Source organism: Haplochromis burtoni, unplaced genomic scaffold (assembly GCF_018398535.1).
Source record: "Haplochromis burtoni strain Fernald_Lab_line unplaced genomic scaffold, NCSU_Asbu1 Contig_59, whole genome shotgun sequence".
NCBI lineage: Eukaryota > Metazoa > Chordata > Actinopteri > Cichliformes > Cichlidae > Haplochromis > Haplochromis burtoni.
The window spans coordinates 2,084,036-2,103,084 of NW_024582420.1; the positions used below are offsets into that span (position 1 = coordinate 2,084,036).

Below are 19,049 nucleotides of genomic sequence, written 5' to 3' on the forward strand. Positions count from 1 at the left end.
GGGGGGGCACTCAACGCCAAATATTAAAATCTTCTTTTCAGGATTGTGTAATAAATAACCAACATCCACAGAGGGTTGAACGTAGTGCACTAAGAAAATGAGTTTTTCAGTTTTTGTCAGGATTACTTTGACATTCAGAGAAGTATGATTATTTGCTTTCTGGCTGACATGACATGATACTACTCATGTAGTATGTTTTATTAAGAGCTAAAGCTTCTTTTTTCAAACTGAGAATGAACTAAGGGGCTGCACCAGAATCCAGTAAAAAATAAATAAATAAGGGAGGATTACTTTGGAGTGTAGCATGCAAAATAGTAAATCCCCTTTAAATATAAATCTGCAGTCAAGATGTGGTCAGATTAGCTTGAGTTCAGAGGTCTGAAGAAAAAGTGACTTCTTCAGCAAAACATGTAATAGGCACGCCGGTCCAGTTTGTCCATTTCATGCTTTGCCTCTCCAAAACGTGAACATGCAGAAGTTGTATTGTGCATGCGGAAGTTGAATTACCAGCGGAGATGACGTATGAAGTTAATTTCAGGGTGCCTAATTGCCATATGTATTTACATGTAAATGCGTTAATAATGTCTGATAAAATGCTTTCCTGTGATTATTTTCATGTGGGCTTGAAATAAAATGTTTCCCTCTGTTGTTACTGCAACTTCTGCATGTGTGTCTGTTTCACATTTTGGAGAGGCAAAGCGTGAAATGGACGCAGTGGACCAGCATGACCAGCATGTAATATCTGTAATATCGGGTTGTAATGTTGGTCCAGGATCAACATTGCATCTGACCAATCACGTTGTTGTGATGTCATAACTTTGGAATGTGGAGCAAAAAGAAAAAAGAAGCTTTTGTTAATATAAAACCCTCTTCATGAAAAAAAATTATTAACATTTCCAGTGTTTTCTTTATTAATTTGAACAGTGTAATAAATATATTATCAAGTTAGGTTTCCTAGCCAGATTTATGTTACTGATATTAGTATGCCAGTGATAGTTTTTAATAGCGTTAGCTATTTTTTTGGCTAATGCTAAGACATTGTGACTCGTCAGTTGCTATGTTGATTCTGGACTACAATTGTTATGATGATAGGAGGATAGTAACAACACCAACTCGTTGATATTATGCTCAGTTTTTCCACTGAAGAAGAAGTGAAAAGCTATACCCAAATGAACAAACCAAACTGTATCAGATTTCCTTATCTTGATTATTGAACATGCACCAAATAAAGAGGCAGCTTCATTAATGTAAATGCAGAAGGCTTACAACAATGGGTGAACTGGTTACACTAAAAAAATGGGAAAAGTTCTTCGAACAGTTAATTCCAAATGTTGCAAAACTGCTCAAATGCAGTCCAATGCCCAGGTCAGCTCGACCCAGCAGAGCAGCTTTTCAGTTATTGAAGACAAAACTGACCCAGAAGCAAGCAGCAACTGAAAGTAGCAGCAGTTAAGGCCTGGAAGAGCATCTCAAGGGATGAATGGGTTCTTTCATCTAATTACTGAAAACAATCCTTATATTTAAATAATGTTAGCTTGTAGCTTGAAAATGAGTAACTGTGTGTAAACATGGCTGCAATTCCTGAACAGTTAATTCTAAATTTTTGTTACAAATCTTGAATGAAAAGTGAAAGTTCACACTTTCAGTATTATATTCAATATCTGAGGGTGGTACTTTCTTCTTTCCACCAGAAAACAAATAATTGTATTTCTCAAAATGTCCATCTGTTCCTTTAATGACGTGGTTTTTGGTCTGACTTTTTTCACTGTTTTGTTTTGTTTTGTTTAGGCAGCACGGTGGCACGGTGGTTAGCACTGTTGCCGCACAGCAAGAAGGTCCTGAGTTCAATTCCAACATCAGGCCGGGGTCTTTCTGTGTGGAGTTTGCATGTTCTCCCCGTGTTTGCGTGGGTTCTCTCCGGGTACTCCGGCTTCCTCCCACCGTCCAAAGACATGCACCTTGTGGGGATAGGTTAATTGGATAATCTAAATTGCCACTAGGTGTGAATGGTTGTCTGTCCCTATGTGTTAGCCCTGCGACAGACTGGCGACCTGTCCAGCGTGTACCCCGCCTTTCGCCCTATGACAGCTGGGATAGGCTCCAGCGCCCCCCGCGACCCTGAAAAGGATAAGCGGAAGCGAATGGATGGAGGGATGGATGGATTGTTTTGGGGGGTTTTGTGAGTGTAAAGTTACGTGTTTTTACCCCACTCCCCTTTCTCCTTCACTCTTTCTGTGTTTTCTGCTTGTTGTCACTACTCGTACTATCACTCATAGTACTTTGAGTGCTTTAAGCCTCCCCGATAGCCCTCCTGAGTCTAGTCTACTAAGCCTTATTCCAAAAATAGTGACACTGTATCCTTGGTGTACAGTGCAACGTCTGTTTCATATCAACCTCCATTCCATCATTTAGATGCACCTCACACAGTCACTGAGGCATTAAGTGAACCTGTTCTTTCTTATTTTCTCTAATTATAACTCACTTGACTCTTTCAAAACCACTGGGCGCTCAGTTATTTGGTGTCTGTGCAGTGGTGCTGAAATTATTTTTAAATTCAGCGAACAGCAGTGATTATAGCTTTTGTTGTGATTGCATTTCATTCTGTTATTGACAAGATTAATTCTGTGTGGCATTTGATAAGATAGTAATGGTGAGATTTCTGAATAGGGTGATAGTGGATCACTGAGCTATTTCATAGTCCTTACTGTGGCGATTCCTTTGTACAAAGCAAGTTTGTTTAGCAGCTTTCAAAGGTGTCTTTCTGAGGTAAATCGAAAATTACTGTTTGGAAACAGTTCAGACAAATTATATCTAAAAGCAAGGAAAAAAGGGATCAAGTCACGAAAAAGAACATGTTATTCAAGTAATGATATTCAAGTTGTGATTAATTATATCACATTCATCATTGCAAAAACAATCATTCACTTAACTGTCAGCCTACACTTAATGCTTGAATGTCGTTGTGGACGCCCTCCTGTTGTTCACCTGTGTGTCGTGTGATTTGTCCTCAATCAAAAGGTCCCGTACTGATCTCAGCGTTCTGTCTGTACTCGTCTCTGTGACGTCCCAGTCCAGGTCAGCTGGGGTTGGGTTTGTGGCATGCTCTGAAGAAAAGAGGACACTTTAAAATGAAATGCTTTTTTTTTATTTCAATGGGAATATTTGCAAATTAAGTGAAATATTTTATGCAAATGCATAAAAGTGCTGCAGGCGAGTTCTTGTGAACAGACTATAGCATTCTGTTTTCATACCCTGCAGTCTTAAAATGTGAAAATGACGCATTTGCATCATTTCTCGGCTGCTATGCCTGCCTCCGAGAGCCAGCGGCTTGGTCACTGCTGTGTACATGTATGAGTGAAATGGGCAGAATGTCGGGTTCTTGTGGTCCTTTTCTTACCTTAAACTAGGATATAGTGGACTGAGCAGCTACAATAACAAAAGTTTTCTGAATATCACTCCACACTTAGTGAGAATCTGTGTAAATTCGACATTAAGAAGTTGCTTTAATAACATATTTTACAATGAACAGAGTAAGCTTTTGTGCAGCTTTGAACTGAATTATTGTAAATATGTTTTGCCCCCTTTTAGTCCCCAAAGAGTGAGATGACTGTCCTCTCCAATTTAGTCAAAGCATTGGTGACGAGCAGCTGCTCTTCCAAGTTTTTGTTATTCACTGGACACTTGTGGCTAGACTGAGTGCCTGTGAAGTGTCTTAGTCATCGATTTGACTAACTCATAACACTTTTGCTCTCCGGCTCTGTGCGTCTGTCTCTCGTCTATCTCTCTCTTTTTTGTTTTGTTTGTACCTTCTCGTGGGTCTGTCTGTCCGTGTTTTCCTTGTCTACGACCCACCCCACCGTTCCACCCAGTGGGGCTGTGGATAAGGGTGGGCAGGGTGGTGCTGGACCCTCACCGGGGGCCAGTGACAGCGGGGGTGGTGCTTGCTCTGGGACTGGGGCAGGGCCCAGTCGCAGCGACAGCGTGCGGAGCATGGTGACGGGGGGCAGCAAGGCCGGGCGCTGGCAGACGGTCCAGAGCCACATGCATGCCGGAGGCCTGCGGTTTAGCAAGTGAGTGGCGCATGGTGACATGGGGCACGCATGAGGGGCTACAGTGGGCACAACAGCAGCATGGTGTGGCAATCAAGGAAGTGAGTCTGTAAAAATATCATGGATGGAGTAGTTGCATGTACTCTTTTTTTTGTTCTTTTTACACATTTGAAACCCTGTGCAGGTGAAGACAATGTAAAGCAGGCTTTAAAGAGAAGATGCTTTGCAGAATGCACCTGCTATGCATGAGTAACCGTTTAAACCTCTTGGCTACAGAGAGGTTCCTCACTCATAAACAAATGCCATTTTTATGTCAGCTGCCAACCAAGTGATGTTGCAGACAAAGCAAATTCACGCAGTTGTACTGTTCCTCTGCAGGCTCCAATTTGCTGAAGGCTGTAACAGTTTCAAGAATTTCAGACAAAACAGATGCTCTCTGAAGATCTTCAGAAACGACATGTTCATTCGTCTGAAGTAACAGCTTTTTAAACTCTGAGTGGGTTGCTGGATAAACAGCAGGAGAGCAGTTTTATCCGGGCTAGTGATACAAATGAACCTTCTGTTAGTAACTGCTGGATGAATATGATAAGATGATACTGTAAACAACATCATTCGATAACGGTGCTGCATAGTGGGAGGAGGTAGTAAAAGTTACCCAAAGTTTGAGCAGTTTATTGCTTGCGTTGACATGAAACTCCCTTTAATTAATCAGGGCAAAAGTCTGAAAACTGGATTCTTTTTTTGCTAAAGAGTCAGTGTGAGTAAACTGTAAATACATACAGTAAATACAAACACAAGGATGTTATCTCTCAGAAACCAAAGGGAAATATGTATACGTAAAGACTAGGGCCAAGTCACAGGATGGCCCCAGTCTTCATTTTGCGTTAACCAAAACAGTCCCAAGTTTCTAAAACTTTGAAGTAGAAATACAAAATAGACTCAGGATAGCTATTTGTTAGCTATAACCTTTCTGTGTGACCTTTACACATTCTTCCACTCATCCCAGGCCCCACTGTGACCCTTCTTTGGATAAGTGGTTAAGAAAATGAATGGATGGAATTAACAGCTGCCCTCATTGTGTGGCATTAAAAAAAGCACACAAGCTTAATGTAACAGCTTCGTTGCAGAGATAAAGATTTATGATTTGGTGTCATTTCTAGTGATGTGCGATACCACTGATTTCCTTTCCGATCCGACACCAAGTAAAATTCAGGGTGGTATCGACGATACTGATCCGATACCCATACTTTGTACAAAAACGTATTTCAGTTATTGTATCTCAAATTATAGCGTCATAATGATTACAGGACATCGGATTACTTGTTCTTATCGTTTAATAATGCACAGTTAACATATAGAAATAAAAAAACTGAAGTTGTGCGCTATTTGAACATGTTGCCTGCCTGCAGCACTAAAGGACTCTGTGAGAGACGTCTGTCTCGCCCTAGCAGCACCTGTCCCTGTCCTCCGCTTCAGTTCGCCTCAACATAAGCTCGTCATATTCTGTGATATGATTTACTCTGAAGTGCTTGATGAGGTTAGTAGTGTTGCCACAACACCTCATTTTCTTGCCACATGTATTGCAAACTACGTCTCAACCGTTTTTGTGGACGTAAAATACGTCTGCACATGACTCCATTAACGCTCAGCCATTGTTGTGAGTGTGCACACTAAGGGGCTGGACACATTTATACAGACGTACTTCGCACATGACTATGACAGGCGAAAGACTAAGTAGTTCCTTCCAATGTAGACAATCCAAATGATACAGTTTCTTTCCACTCTGTTCCTGTTAATGATAACCTACAAATTTACCCTAAATTACTAAAATATCGATATTTTAATATGAGTATCGATTCTAGAACATAAATGACTGCTATCGGAGGAATCGATATTTCAGTATCGATCCGCACATCACTAATCATTACTATACAGTGCTATGACAAAGTTTTTGCCCCTTTCCTGATTTCTTCCTTTTATTTTTTTATTATGGCATATTTGACACACTTACAAATTTCAGATAGTCAAAGAAATTTTAATTTTAGACAAAGATAACCAGAGTAAAAACAAAATTCATGTTAAGGGAAAAATGCTATCCAAGCCAGCCTGACCCTCTATGAAAAAATAATTGCCACCTAAACCTAATAACTGGTTGTGCCCCTCTCAGTAATCAATAGAGCATTTGCAATAACTGACAATGAGTCTATTATATCCCTGTGGAGGACTTTTGGCCAACCCTTCTTTGCAGAATTGTTTGTAATCCAGCCACACTGGAGGGTTTTCCAACGGTCATACCAAAGCATCATAATCAGATTTAAGTCCAGATTTTGAGTAGGACACTGACAACTTGACTTATACTGCCACATAAGCCAAGTGTCCTTGAGCTTCAGAGCATGAACTAACAGCTGACAATTGTGCTTCAGGGTTTTCTGGCAGAGAGCAGAATTCACATTTCCATCAAGAATGTCGTCCAAGTCCCGAAGCAGCAAAGCAGCCCCAGACAAGCACACTATCACCACCATGTTTGATTGTTGATATGATGTTCTTTAGATGCTCTGTTAGTTTTACATCGGCCGTAACGAGATTCAAACCATCCAAAACGTTCAGCTTTTGTTGTGTCAGTTCACAGAATATTTTCCTTAAATTTTTTGGCCAATGTGAGACAAGCTTTTTGCTCAGCAGTGGTTATCACCTTTGAACTCTTGCTTGGGTGCCATTTCTGCTCTGTCTCTTTGTGAATCATGAACTATGACCTTAAGTGAGGCCTGCAGTACTGCACTTTGGTGTTCTGGGTTTTTTGCGATGAGTCCTGGATGAGTCGTTGATGCACTCTTGGAGTAATTTTGGTAAGCCAGCCACTCCTGGGAAAGTTCACCACTGTTGCAAGCCTTGCACCTCCATTTGTGGATAATGGCTCTCACTGTGGTTCACTGGATTCCTAAAGCCTTAGAAAAGGCTTTGTAACCCTTTTCAGACTGATAGATGTCAATGACTTTGACATCTTGAGTTTTTTTTGGTCGTGTCAGACAGGTTTAAGTGATATCTTGGGGGCGGTTACTTTTTCACACAGGGCTAGGTAGGTTTGGACCCCTTTTTTTACCTTAGTAAACGAAATCACTATTTTAAAACTGCAAATTTGATGACGTGAAATATGTAAGTGTGAGAAAACATTTAAAAAAGAAATGCATGTTATCCAACAATGTAAATCATCACAAATAGTGCTTTCTAAACTACAATTAAGTGAATTTTTGCAATTATAATTTGTCAAACAAACTGGTTGCTGAAAGCTGGATTTTTTTTCAACACCTGTAGCACATACAAGATATAATGACAATAACATGTGTGAATCAAACGGTCTCCTGGAAACAGTTTGATCATTGAATTAAGAGCAGTACTCTGTAATATACAATAGATTAATAAGTGGAGCTCTACAATAGCGTTCAGCACAGTAGATGAAAGCCATCTCTCCACTCAGTCACAATTCCTTCATTACTAGCTAACTCTTCATAATACTGCCTGCCCCTGTTATTCTGATAGAATAGATTAATTAGAAACTAGGAAGCAAAACTGTGATTTCAGAATTGATATTTGCCTCTTGATTGGACTGAAGATAATAGAAACTGCCTCCATGCATAAAATGATGAATGAAAATTAGGGAACTGGAGAGCTCAGTGCACAGCAAGAAAACACAGGCAAATAAACAATTTGCAAGCAAACCAAGAAAACATCTTCACCAATTAGACAACACATGCCCTAAATGTAGGACAATGGTTCTGTTTCCTCACCTCGCAGCATTTATTGAAATTGTGCTTTCTTGTCCCTGTGCATTATGTTTGAGTGACCTTTATTTAAATAGTATACTGATATAAACATGAATTTAAATGGTAAATGGCCTGTATTTGTATAGCGCTTTACTTAGTCCCTAAGGACCCCAAAGCGCTTTACACTACATTCAGTCATCCACCCATTCACACACACATTGACACACTGGTGATGGCAAGCTACATTGTAGCCACAGCCACCCTGGGGCGCACTGACAGAGGCGAGGCTGCCGGACACTGGCGCCACCGGGCCCTCTGACCACCACCAGTAGGCAACGGGCGAAGTGTCTTGCCCAAGGACGAACTCCCAACTCTTGAGCCATGATCGCCCCACAATTAAGTTATCCCACCACATTATTCTTTACTCCTATCACTCCTCTGTTTTGTTTTCCTGCTCTTTTTAAATCCACCTGTATTTCCATTTCTCCTTTGGAATTGGTTTCTATTTTTGAGCATTTACGTCTCTCTGCCATACGATCTTTCACCCTTCACTGTTGATATTTTCTCGCTCTCCTTGTTTTTCACCCTCCTCAATTTCCCTTAATTACGAAATCATTCAAGGTTTATAGTCATCTTAATTGACTTTCAAGCAAGAAGAAATGTGAAAATAACCCTCTAAGTCAGTAATTGGATACAGCAGATAAAAAGGGACCGTGCTCAGGGTGTATGAATGACTGTGGCTGGTGCCACCGTGCCGATAAAGAAGGCAGCAATGATGTACAGTACCTGAAAGCACAATTTTAAGGGAAACCACTTGAAAAGGGCTTAGAATATTTCAAATGATAAAATTAGTCAAACTCAAGACAGTGAAAAGACTTGAAGCAGGTAATACGGCATGTGCTCAGACATCTGGCTTAATGTCACCATTAAACCATCAAGATATACTAATTTTTCATGATGTCAGCTATGATAACGTGACTATTGAACCCCCCAAAATAAGGGGTATTACACACTCACCAGACACTTCATTAGGTACTCCTGTTTAACTGCTCATTAAAGCAAATATCTAATCAATTGGTCAAATGGCAGCAAAGCAGAGTATGCTAAAGTTCAGACTGAGCATTTAGAAGAAAGGTAATTTAGGCAACTTTGAACACACATAACCTTTTTAGACTTTTACAGAGAATTGTCAGAAAAAGAGCAAGTATCCAGTGAACATCAGTTCCCTAGATGAAAAGGTTTCGTTGATGCCAGAGGTCAGAGGGGGATGGCCAGACTGCTTTGAGCTGATAGAAAGCCAACAATAACTCAAATAACCGCTAGTTATAATCAAAGTATGAAGCAGAGCATCTCTGACCGCACAACACAACAAGCCGTGAAGCAGGTGGGCTACAGCGGTAAAGGACCAAGAACAAGTTAAGAACAAGAAACTGAAACTATAATTCTCATGGGATGACCAAATATGGACAACAGAAGATTGGAAAAATGTGGCCTGGCCTGAGGAGTTGGAATTTTTGCTATGACTTTTAGATAGTGTGGTCGGAATTAGACATAAACAATATGAAAAATCCCATCTTGTATCAGTTGCTCAGGCTGATTCTTGTGTAATGGTGTGGGGGATACACATTTTCTGCCCTTCAGTACCATCAGTGGCCTCAGTTAGCCTAGCCTACCAAGTAATGGTACTCAAATGGCCTCTACAGTCACTAGATCTCAATCCAATAGAGCCCGTTTGAGTTGTAGTGAAATGGGAGATTCACACAAGTGAATGTTGACATGCTGTCATGCCAGCATGGACCAGAATCTCAGAGGAATGTTTCCAGCACCTTATTGAACCTGTGCCACCAAGAATTTATGCATTTATGAGGACAAAAGAGGCTTCAACTCATTACTAGAAAAGTGTAACTAATGAAGTGTCTGGTGAATATAGGGGTGTTAAAGGTGTTAAGTCACCTTCTTATTTTGGCTATACCAAAGTTAGCTGCAAATTTTAGTTCATTTGCTCAAATCATCATGCAGCAATAACGTAGGTCATCAATTTCCTCTTTTAACATCCCATTTTACACCTGCCCACCTGTCCTGCCACATGCCAATTCCTTTATCTGAGGAACAATGCATCCTGTAGAGTAAAACACAGCCAGACAATCAAATTCATCAAAGCTAAGAATCCTTATAAAATACATTACCTATAGTAAAAAATGCTAAAAGGTTTTAAATTAATTGAAGCTAAAATTATCAGAGCACATATAAAGGGATGATCTACTGTAACAGTGTACTGTTATTAAAAATATATATTCTACATATTCTTGGTGTACAAAGACTGTGTAGCTCAGTACAAAGACTCATAAAAGTTTAAATGTTTAGGTTCAAATGATTAATTTAGAAGTTGTGCGATTATATTTTAGTTATTTCATGTTTATGCTTGGATAAGTGGTTGTGTGAACTGTTTGTGTTAAGATTTAAGTTGTTCATATTTCTTACATGAATATCTAGCTTGAAATTCTTTTTCCTCATCAGAGCTCTAAATATTTTTTTCTTCTAATGATGATCATATCTTCAAAACAGTTTTGCCCTAATGACGTAGATTTATGTCATAGTTTTTGACTTTTTACTGAAAAATCGGACTTCCTGATTGCTGTTGCTCACCTGTTGCACTGATTATTCAAGCTGGGATAATCCAAGCCATGAAAGTGCTCCTGCTAACAGTCGCCCATAGCTGTTTGTGTAGGAAAATAAATAAAAAAGTCAAACTTCTGGAACCCCAAATGCCCTCCTCCCACTTCAAAACCGTATAATTCTGCTCAACAGAAATCCGCCAAATAACTTTTATACATTAATTCACATTTATTCAGTTCGAATATTAGGCACAAGTAAACAAACACACTCATCAAAGTCTCTCCCCAGGAAAGATCGAATGGTGTGCTCCGTGTGCGTTTGTATGAGAGAAAACATGCATGCATCAGAGCATGTATATGAGCCCTGTCTTGTATTTACTTGATCCAGCATTGCACTGCTCCTCAGGGTGCTTGTCTCCTGGCTCTCCAACAGAGTCAGAGCCGAGGTAATACCAAAGAGCGCTGCTGTACACAACTCAAGTCCAGGCAGTAAATCCTCCCTCACTGCATTAGCTTCAGACAGAGCTGTTTAGCACAAGCTTACAGTCATCAGGCAGGGCAGTGATTGAGGGGAGGATAAGGGGTGAAGCACTATTACATGCTTGTAAGAGTAGCAGACCTGTAATTAGAGGGCAGACTTAAGGAACGGTGATTGGAGGTGGTGTGGCTATAGAGTGATGTGAGGGCTGAGGGTAAAGAAAAGATGAATAGGCAGAGGAGAACCACAAAGGTAAAAGGAAGAGCTGCGAGTGAAAACATAGCAGGAGCCGACAGGACCTTTGAGAAAGATTGGTGGAAGCAAAAGGGAAGAAGGTAGAAGTAGGTCAAGGCTAATTAGGGAGATAGATAACGGAGAGAAAGAAATTCAGCACTGCAGATAGAGAGCCGAGTCTCAAGTGAAGAGATAGTGCTACTATACCTTAAGCTCCAATTTAATTCCACTTAACGCTGAGGTAGGAACCATGTTTGTAGAATCATAAAAGGGGAAAAAAGAACCTAATAACCTTTCAGTATATTGTAATTACAGTGGTCTTGGGGGGGGGGGGGGGGGGGGGGACTAGACTCTTGCACTTCTTGTGCTCTAATCAGACGTTGGAGAATCGAGCCCGTGATGGGAGACCGGACCAATCAGATCTTTTCAGACCTGATCACAGGAGTAATGTAAAGTAGAATAAGAGTCCAAGTCCACACGAGAATTAAGATGTTGGAGGTATTAGTGGTTAACTGGAGAACTTTCAGCTGGGAGAGCTGGGTTCATGTTCCTATGTGAAGTTTAAAGTCAGAGTTGATTGTGTGAGCAAATGCTCATATGCTTGATTGCTGGGAGGGAGTTGGCACAAGAAGGAAGAGCTGCAGGAGGAGATCTGTCTATGTTGAAGATTCACCCTTTCTAGATTTCTGCTGCAGTTTTAAGACCTGATCCCACTGAATGCATCACGCACAACAACAAAAAATCTCCCAAACTATGACCGCTGAACACATCAGAATGCAACTCATCAGTTTGTTTGCTCATAGACAGACAGACTGCCTTCGTGTGTTTTCTTTTAATGGGCTTATTAGACAGCACTAGCTGCTCGTTAGTGGAACAGCTGGCATGATGGGCATTTAGATTCAATGTAGAGTCACCCATGTCACTCCCTGTGAAATAAATTGATAATTTTGTTTGGCTTTCGTCATTTTATCAACCTGAAGGACAGCTGCAAAGAGGACTACACCCTGATTTTGGCATTCTGATGCTGCAAAATGTGCATTTCCAGTGGGACCAGTGTCACTGGCTGCAGGTTTTTAATTTGTCTGTGATTCTACAAAAAGCAGAGGTTTGTTTAGTCGCCAGTTTGGATATGAATGATATGTTGTATGCCAGACTAAACACGTATGGTCTGCTAGGCAAGATAAGGCAAAAATTCAGCACAGCTGTTTTCTTGCAGATGTTTAACAAGTATCTCAAGCTTGTTGTCAACTCCTTCTTTACTGATCTTTGCTCTCTCTCAAGTCTCTCTCCCTTGGATAGTCACTGCAGACTCCTAGAGTTCAGTCAGTGCTGTGCTTATGTATGTTTTGGCCATTTTTATCCTCTCTTCCTTTTGATATCAACATAATAACATGTTACAAATTTGTTTTATACTTTCATCTTTCACCCTTTCATCTCAAAACGGCCTGCTCTTTCTTCTATATTCCCATTACGTATCTCTAACTCCATTTATTTCCTTTTTTTTGTATCCATCTCTGTCCTCGGTGTTCCCATGTATCCGTTCAGCTTTGGGGACGCTTCCCTTTCATCAGCTTCCACCCTGGAGCACATCCCGTCTTCAGCTGTGGCGCGCCCTCGGCCCCTGGTCCGGCAGCAGAGCCTCCAACAGCCCCTCACTCACCAGCCTCCTCCGGGTCCCAACGACCCCCCAGTCACCTCGCAGAGTCTGGGCCAGTTGCACACAGGCCCAGGCGGGGGGGGCCACCGTGGGGGCCCGCGGGGGGTCCGGGGGAGTCCGGCTGGAGCCTCCCGGTACAGAGGAACAGGGACAGGCCGATCAAGGTCAAATCCAGGCAGCTGGGACCACATGGTGGAGCAAATCCGAACCCGAGGTCTGGATGTTAAGTCGTTCCTGTAAGTACTTTACTTTCCTATAAGTAAAGTTGAGGATCATATGTGCAGCACTGCAAATACAAATTTATTAAATTTAGTGCACCATTTTATTGTAGTCTCTTAAATCCTGCCTTCAGTTTTCAAATTATCGTTTGTGTCCTGGAGTGTGATCTGTGGCATTGTCAGTCTTCAAATCCTGTAAGTAATAGTATAAATAGTTGAATGTGAAATTACTTTGTAAAATAAAAGTTCTGCTTTCAAAAGTGTACCGAAATATAAATGTTTAATATTACTCATAACAAGAGAAGTATAGCAGGAATAATAAAATGGACCCGTGAGTGTCGCACTAATACATAATTATCACTATATCATTAATGTTTAAATAGCTTTTTGCTGCTGCAGGTGGTTGACGGGGCTAATTTGAACTGTTTTAAATGCACCACATTTGTGGTTAAGTTGATAATAAATCATCTCTGTATGTAAAAGTAGTGGATCAAACTTCCTTCTGAAATGTAGGCAATTAGAAGGAACACACTCAAATTTTAAATACTCAAACAAGTAACTCAAACGTTGCATCCTACTGCTGGAACGTGGTGCTGTTAAATCTTGTTGAGTGCTGCTGAGAGGTGTTTTTGTTCGCCCCCCTTTTTTTCACTCATGCCTGACAAAATAAAGCTCTCAGTATAAAGCACCAGAAACAGAAAGAGATTCTTCATGAGTGTGGGATTTCTTGAAGGGCTGCCGAATAAGCTGTGGTCTAATAAAGTGACAAAATGGCAAAGCGTGTGCCTTTTACACAGGATGGAACCAAAATCAACTGCAATCCTCTACGGTCTCTGCAGAACTTCAATTTATTAATTTTGATGAGGTTGTCCCCTAGAGACTCATTTAAATGATTATTTTCAGGGTGTAGTGATATTAATATGCATGTAGTAGAAAAGGTGTGTGTCGGGCATCAAGGGTTTTAACATATTAGTTTTTCATTGCTGTTAATTGCCAATCATGTAAATGTCTCAAATAATAGGTGATATTATCTTCTCTTAAGGTATTTTATAATCACTTTCTAATGTTCTTCAGCTCCCATTTACATTTATTTGTGTTTATTTACTTGTGTATAGTTTTAAATTTTACAAAAAGAGCGCTGGCACATGCAAAAGTTCAGATTTAACATCTGTTTATTATCATATATTTAATATATTTTTATAGTAATTCCAGCAGGTCATAAGAAAAACAAACTTGATTTAAACTTGTCTGGTCTGGAACTGTGCATCACCACAGCATGCATATATTAACTACACAGCAGTACCATAAAATACAAACTTCTGTTTTTTTCCCTATTACGTGCATCTTTTATGTCTTGATTTAGGTGGTATAAAACAGCCAGATACCGCAGGATAGCGTTAGGCCTAACAATAAAATAAACAATCTTTAAATATTCAGATTTCAAAACTTGTTTTCTTCTAAAGTTTTTTTCAAGACAGACTGATAAAAAAAAATCCAATCATAAGCAGAAATCTTATAACAAGCCCAACCTGGGTTACAAAAAAATAAAGCAAAGTTAGCCAAAGTCACGAGTGATTTTTCAACACCAATTTTCCAACTCATTCTTCACTGAGTAGAGAAGCTTCTGGTGTGCGATGGTCAGTGATTGTTTTTTGATACCGAGCATGGAGAGCCTTCCTCCACCCCTTAGCTTGAGTGATAGATTACAGATGATGTGCTCTGCAAAGCAGCCTCATGTAAAAGCTCTCCTTCCCGCCTGACCGCAAACATAGATGCTCACACACATCCATACACATAGCTCTTTGCTCTGTACCTTTTACATGTCCGCCCATTAGCAGTGTCTCCGGGGCTATTGACCTCCCTGCCTATGTGAATCATCATTCAAATAAGGCTGTGTACATCATGCACACGAAGGTGGTTGTCCCTGTCCTCGTGAATCTCGTTGGACCAAACACGCCAGCGGTTGACCCTGGAGGTGGTGGGAGAGGGAGACGTGGAGGTGGGTGGGGGCAGTGTGGGTATCATGCATTTGTGATCAGTGGTGTATAAACAAGCAAAAGCAGCAGTTTCACCCTCCAGCTGTGACCATACCTGTCACGCAGTGTGGCATCTGAGCTGCTCCCCTTTCATTTTCCGATCAATAGACCTGATGTAGGTGGCAATGATTTCAGCGTGGAGCACGTGTGTCTTTTTTTGGTCATTTATATAAATCCATTCACTTTATCGATGAGCGTCATGTAGATGCTGTTTACACATCCCCAGTGGGCTGCAGCCTCTCAAGTACTAATGTGTTCCTCTTGTTGTCAATACTACTTCAACAAAGAGCACCTTGTTTGGTCGGGAGCACTCCAGAGAGTGGGGACAAAAAATATGAAATGTGCAGAGATGAGAGGAGGAAGATCAGAGAAAAGCTAAGAAGAAACTGGAAACATCAGGAAGGAGATAAGATTCATTTTAAAAAAAAAAAAAATCTTTTGATCCTATTTAAATCTATTTATGTTTCTAAGCTACATGCACGTCGACACGTGAAGTCAGCGCTGCCAACGTGACTGGCTCGCTGCTGCAGGAGTTAAACTTTTCCAGTTAAATTTTTGAGAGAAAATAAACATTTGGGTCTCTGCAATTTCATTAGCACCCACCACTATCTGTTATTCACAACAAAGGCATTCAGATAAACGTAAGACAGCACCTAATCCACCAAATAAAAAGTAAATAAATAAATAAATGTGAGGCTGAATCTTTTATAGCTAAGCCTAAAACTAAGCCAGCTGATGTTAAGGGCTGCAAGACATCAGAAAAAAAAACATGTTTTGAAGTTGGATTTGGCTTTTAAGGGAAGAGGTAGTGGCGAAGAATACTATATGTTAAGGTTGTCCTTGGATCATGCATGCTATGGTAAAGGGTTGTAAAAAATGAAAAATAAATGTGGTGAACGGAGAAAAAAAGCTAGAAGAGTGTACAATATGTACATACATGTGACTTACTGTCTGTGACTGTGAATCACAAGGTTAGTTGTGGGCAAATGCTCATTTGTTAAGGGCACTGTTTGCATGGCTTTGAATTCATGGCGCAGTGTTGTTCAGTAAAATGCATTTTGGATGATTTCAGGCTTGTTTAGAGAGACAATAACAGCTGCAAATGAACATTGTGTTTCTTTGTTGCAGGTATGCTTGCACCTCTGTTTTTGTGGATTTTCTTTTTTCTTTTTGCTTTGCATGTCATTTGCATGTCATTTCAGGTGATTCTGTTTTTCTCTGAGACAATCCAAACCTTTCTTTTAGGGTTTTCTGTACAAATATTAGCATATTTATTACTCACAGAGGCAACATACAGTGGTGTTAAAAAAATGTGATCGCCCCCACTTATTTATCAAAAGTTATTCGTTGTTGAACATCACTTTTGTTATTCTCTAACAAACAAAAACAATAGTAAATGATAGCCACATATACAATGTCAGTGCAGTGTTGTGTCAGTGTTAATGAACTGAAGAAATTCAGCTTTGAAGCAATAAATTGGCTGAAAAAAATCTCTACTCATCCTAATGCTACAGCATACAGTACATTAGGCAATCAGAGGGATTACACATTATCTGAAATGTTACAAAACTTTAATGTAATTCAAAGACCGGGTGACTTTTCTTTGCAAACTCACGGCCTCGATGAGTTAATGGTAAAGAACAAAACTTCCCTAATAACTTAAGGTTTAAATCATTTGTGTAACAAACAGCACTGATAATAAAACCAAAGAATGAATAAATACTAACCTGGGATCAATGAAAGGTTCCGAATTAATTGTGCTTCCTTGTTACCTTTAACAAGCACACATAATCTACACTGCCAGACCAATAATAAATCACCACCTTCAGCTGAGAGCCTTATATTGGCTAAATTGCTGTGTAACCTTAAGAAAAACACTTATCAATGAAGCTAATTAGAAAAAAATGTATATGGGTCAGTGGGAAAAGGGTATCATCAGGGCAAGAAGAGCGGCAGATGGATGCACCCATGATGCTTAGTGACTATCATACAAGCCTGTTGGGGCGGTGTTATCGCCGGGGGTTGCTTCAGTTGGTCAGGCCCAGGATCAGCAATCTTAGGTGCCCAAAAATGAGATAAGCCCCAGACCAGGATGACCCGGTTCTCCCATTAATGGATTTTTTTCTTCCATGATGGAGCCGGCATATTCCATGATGACAATGCCAGGATTCATCAGGCTCAAAGTGTAGAAGAGTGGTTCAGGGAACATGAGAGATCATTTTTACACATGGATCTGCCACCACAGAGCCCGAACCGTAACCTCACACAGCGATCCATTTCTTGTGTAAATTAATGCAACTCTCAACAGAAATAAATATAGTGATATTGTGTAACCTTATATTATGTAATGGTAAATGCATGCTGCCGTCAAAGCTAAAGGTTGTCCAACAAGGTATTATTTTCTTCTGGCTAGAAAATGTATATTAGTGTAAAAAAAATATATGCACATCAAACTAGCTGGCAGTCACATTTGGAATAAGGGGTCAGGTACAAAGGTACATGTCATGCATTAAAAACGAAGTGTTTTCCAAATTCACTATAAGAAAATTACATTTTTGATAACCAAAACTGTCAGGAATACAAGCATTCATGTCCTATTAAAGAGCCTTTGTATCACTTCGTAGCTCGCAGGTTTGGATGAGAGACATTTAAAAGTGCAGTTTGGATTGAACATATGTTTAAGATGAAATATAATAGTGTCCTCACAGCAATCTACCACCTCTCTCCCACTCTCTGTCTTTGTACATGAATTGTGTGCCGTGTGTATCTGTCGCTGCTTGTTTTTGTGTTTTTTGGATGTGTGTGCCCCTGTGCCTATTTGCCCACATGCCTCTATGGTCTTGTGATGTCCTGTCTGTCTGTCTGTCTGTGTGCGTGTGTGTCCAGTGAGGGGAAGATGGTTGTTCTGTCTCTAGCAATCGGGCTGGCTGAACAGGATGACTTTGCCAACCTCCCAGATCTACAGGAAGCGCCAGCGAGCAAAGAAAATGAAACCACACCAGAGAAAAGGTAATGAGAGAAAGAGAGAGGGGAATGTGAAGAATGTGAGTTGTTAAGCACAAAAACAAAACGAGCAGCCGAAGTAGCTGCTTGTCATACGGTGAAGAGGTGTGTAATGGATTGTAATTTTAAGCGGGGCAGGGCTATTTATCTCCACTGTGGTGATGAAGGAGTGCGCACCGTACAGTAGAGTCACCTGAAAGATCAACACTTCATGGCAATTTTAGTCTTGCTTGAAATGCAAATTATTCATAATAACACTACCACTAAGTAGCATATTACAAACCAACAGTTATGTATTTACTGTTCTCATAAATTATAACTGTATTTAAAGATATAGACCTTCTTTCAATTGTAAGGTTTCACATTATCAAGACTTGGTAAACATAATCTGGTCCTTAGCAACTGTTACAATGAGCTAAATATAACTACAATGCATTACATATTACACTGTGTGATTTTTTACTTATTTAACAAAAACTAAGCCAAAGTACAGATGCAGTGTGTGAAAGATTAACTACACCTTTATAGCTTTTATAGTGATTTAAAGGGTGAGTAACAGCCAGGTGCTGGTAATCAAGTGCAGTTTGATTAGATATCATCAGTAAGTGTGAGCATCACTATATGAAGGATTATATGGCCAATTTGAAGTCTGTCATTCTACAGTGAGAAAGATTATTCTCAAGCAGAAAACATTCAAAACATTCGCTAATCTTCCCAGGAGTGGACATCCCAGCAAATTCGCCCCAAAGTCAGATTGTGCAGTATTCTGAGAAACTGTCAAAAGAGCTAGTTAGCATCAGTTAGCATCAGTTAGCATCCTAATTGTTAAAGTTTATCATGGTACAGTTAGAGAAAGACAGAACAGTATGGCTTATTTGGAAAGGTTACCAGGAGATCAGCTGTTCTCTTTAGAAGAACATGGCAACGCAGCTAATGTCTGCAAACGTAAATCCGAGCTAACGCACAAGACTTCTGAAGCAGATGATGTTCGCAGTCGT

The 19,049-nt window shown here is 40.2% G+C and overlaps 1 protein-coding gene across 4 annotated transcripts in view; it reads left to right on the top strand.

The window, feature by feature from the left end:
• Positions 1-19,049, top strand: part of syt7b (synaptotagmin VIIb) — a 139,012-nt gene that overhangs the window by 80,981 nt on the left and 38,982 nt on the right. For 2 of the 4 annotated variants that reach the window (XM_042221023.1, XM_005931423.3), the window contains exons 5-7: positions 3,870-4,070; positions 12,683-13,030; positions 17,935-18,057. In XM_042221023.1, coding sequence (XP_042076957.1) covers positions 3,870-4,070; positions 12,683-13,030; positions 17,935-18,057 — 672 coding nt within the window. The remainder of the gene's footprint in view (positions 1-3,869; positions 4,071-12,682; positions 13,031-17,934; positions 18,058-19,049) is intronic. The other 2 variants (XM_042221024.1, XM_042221025.1) reach the window with 2 other exon arrangements.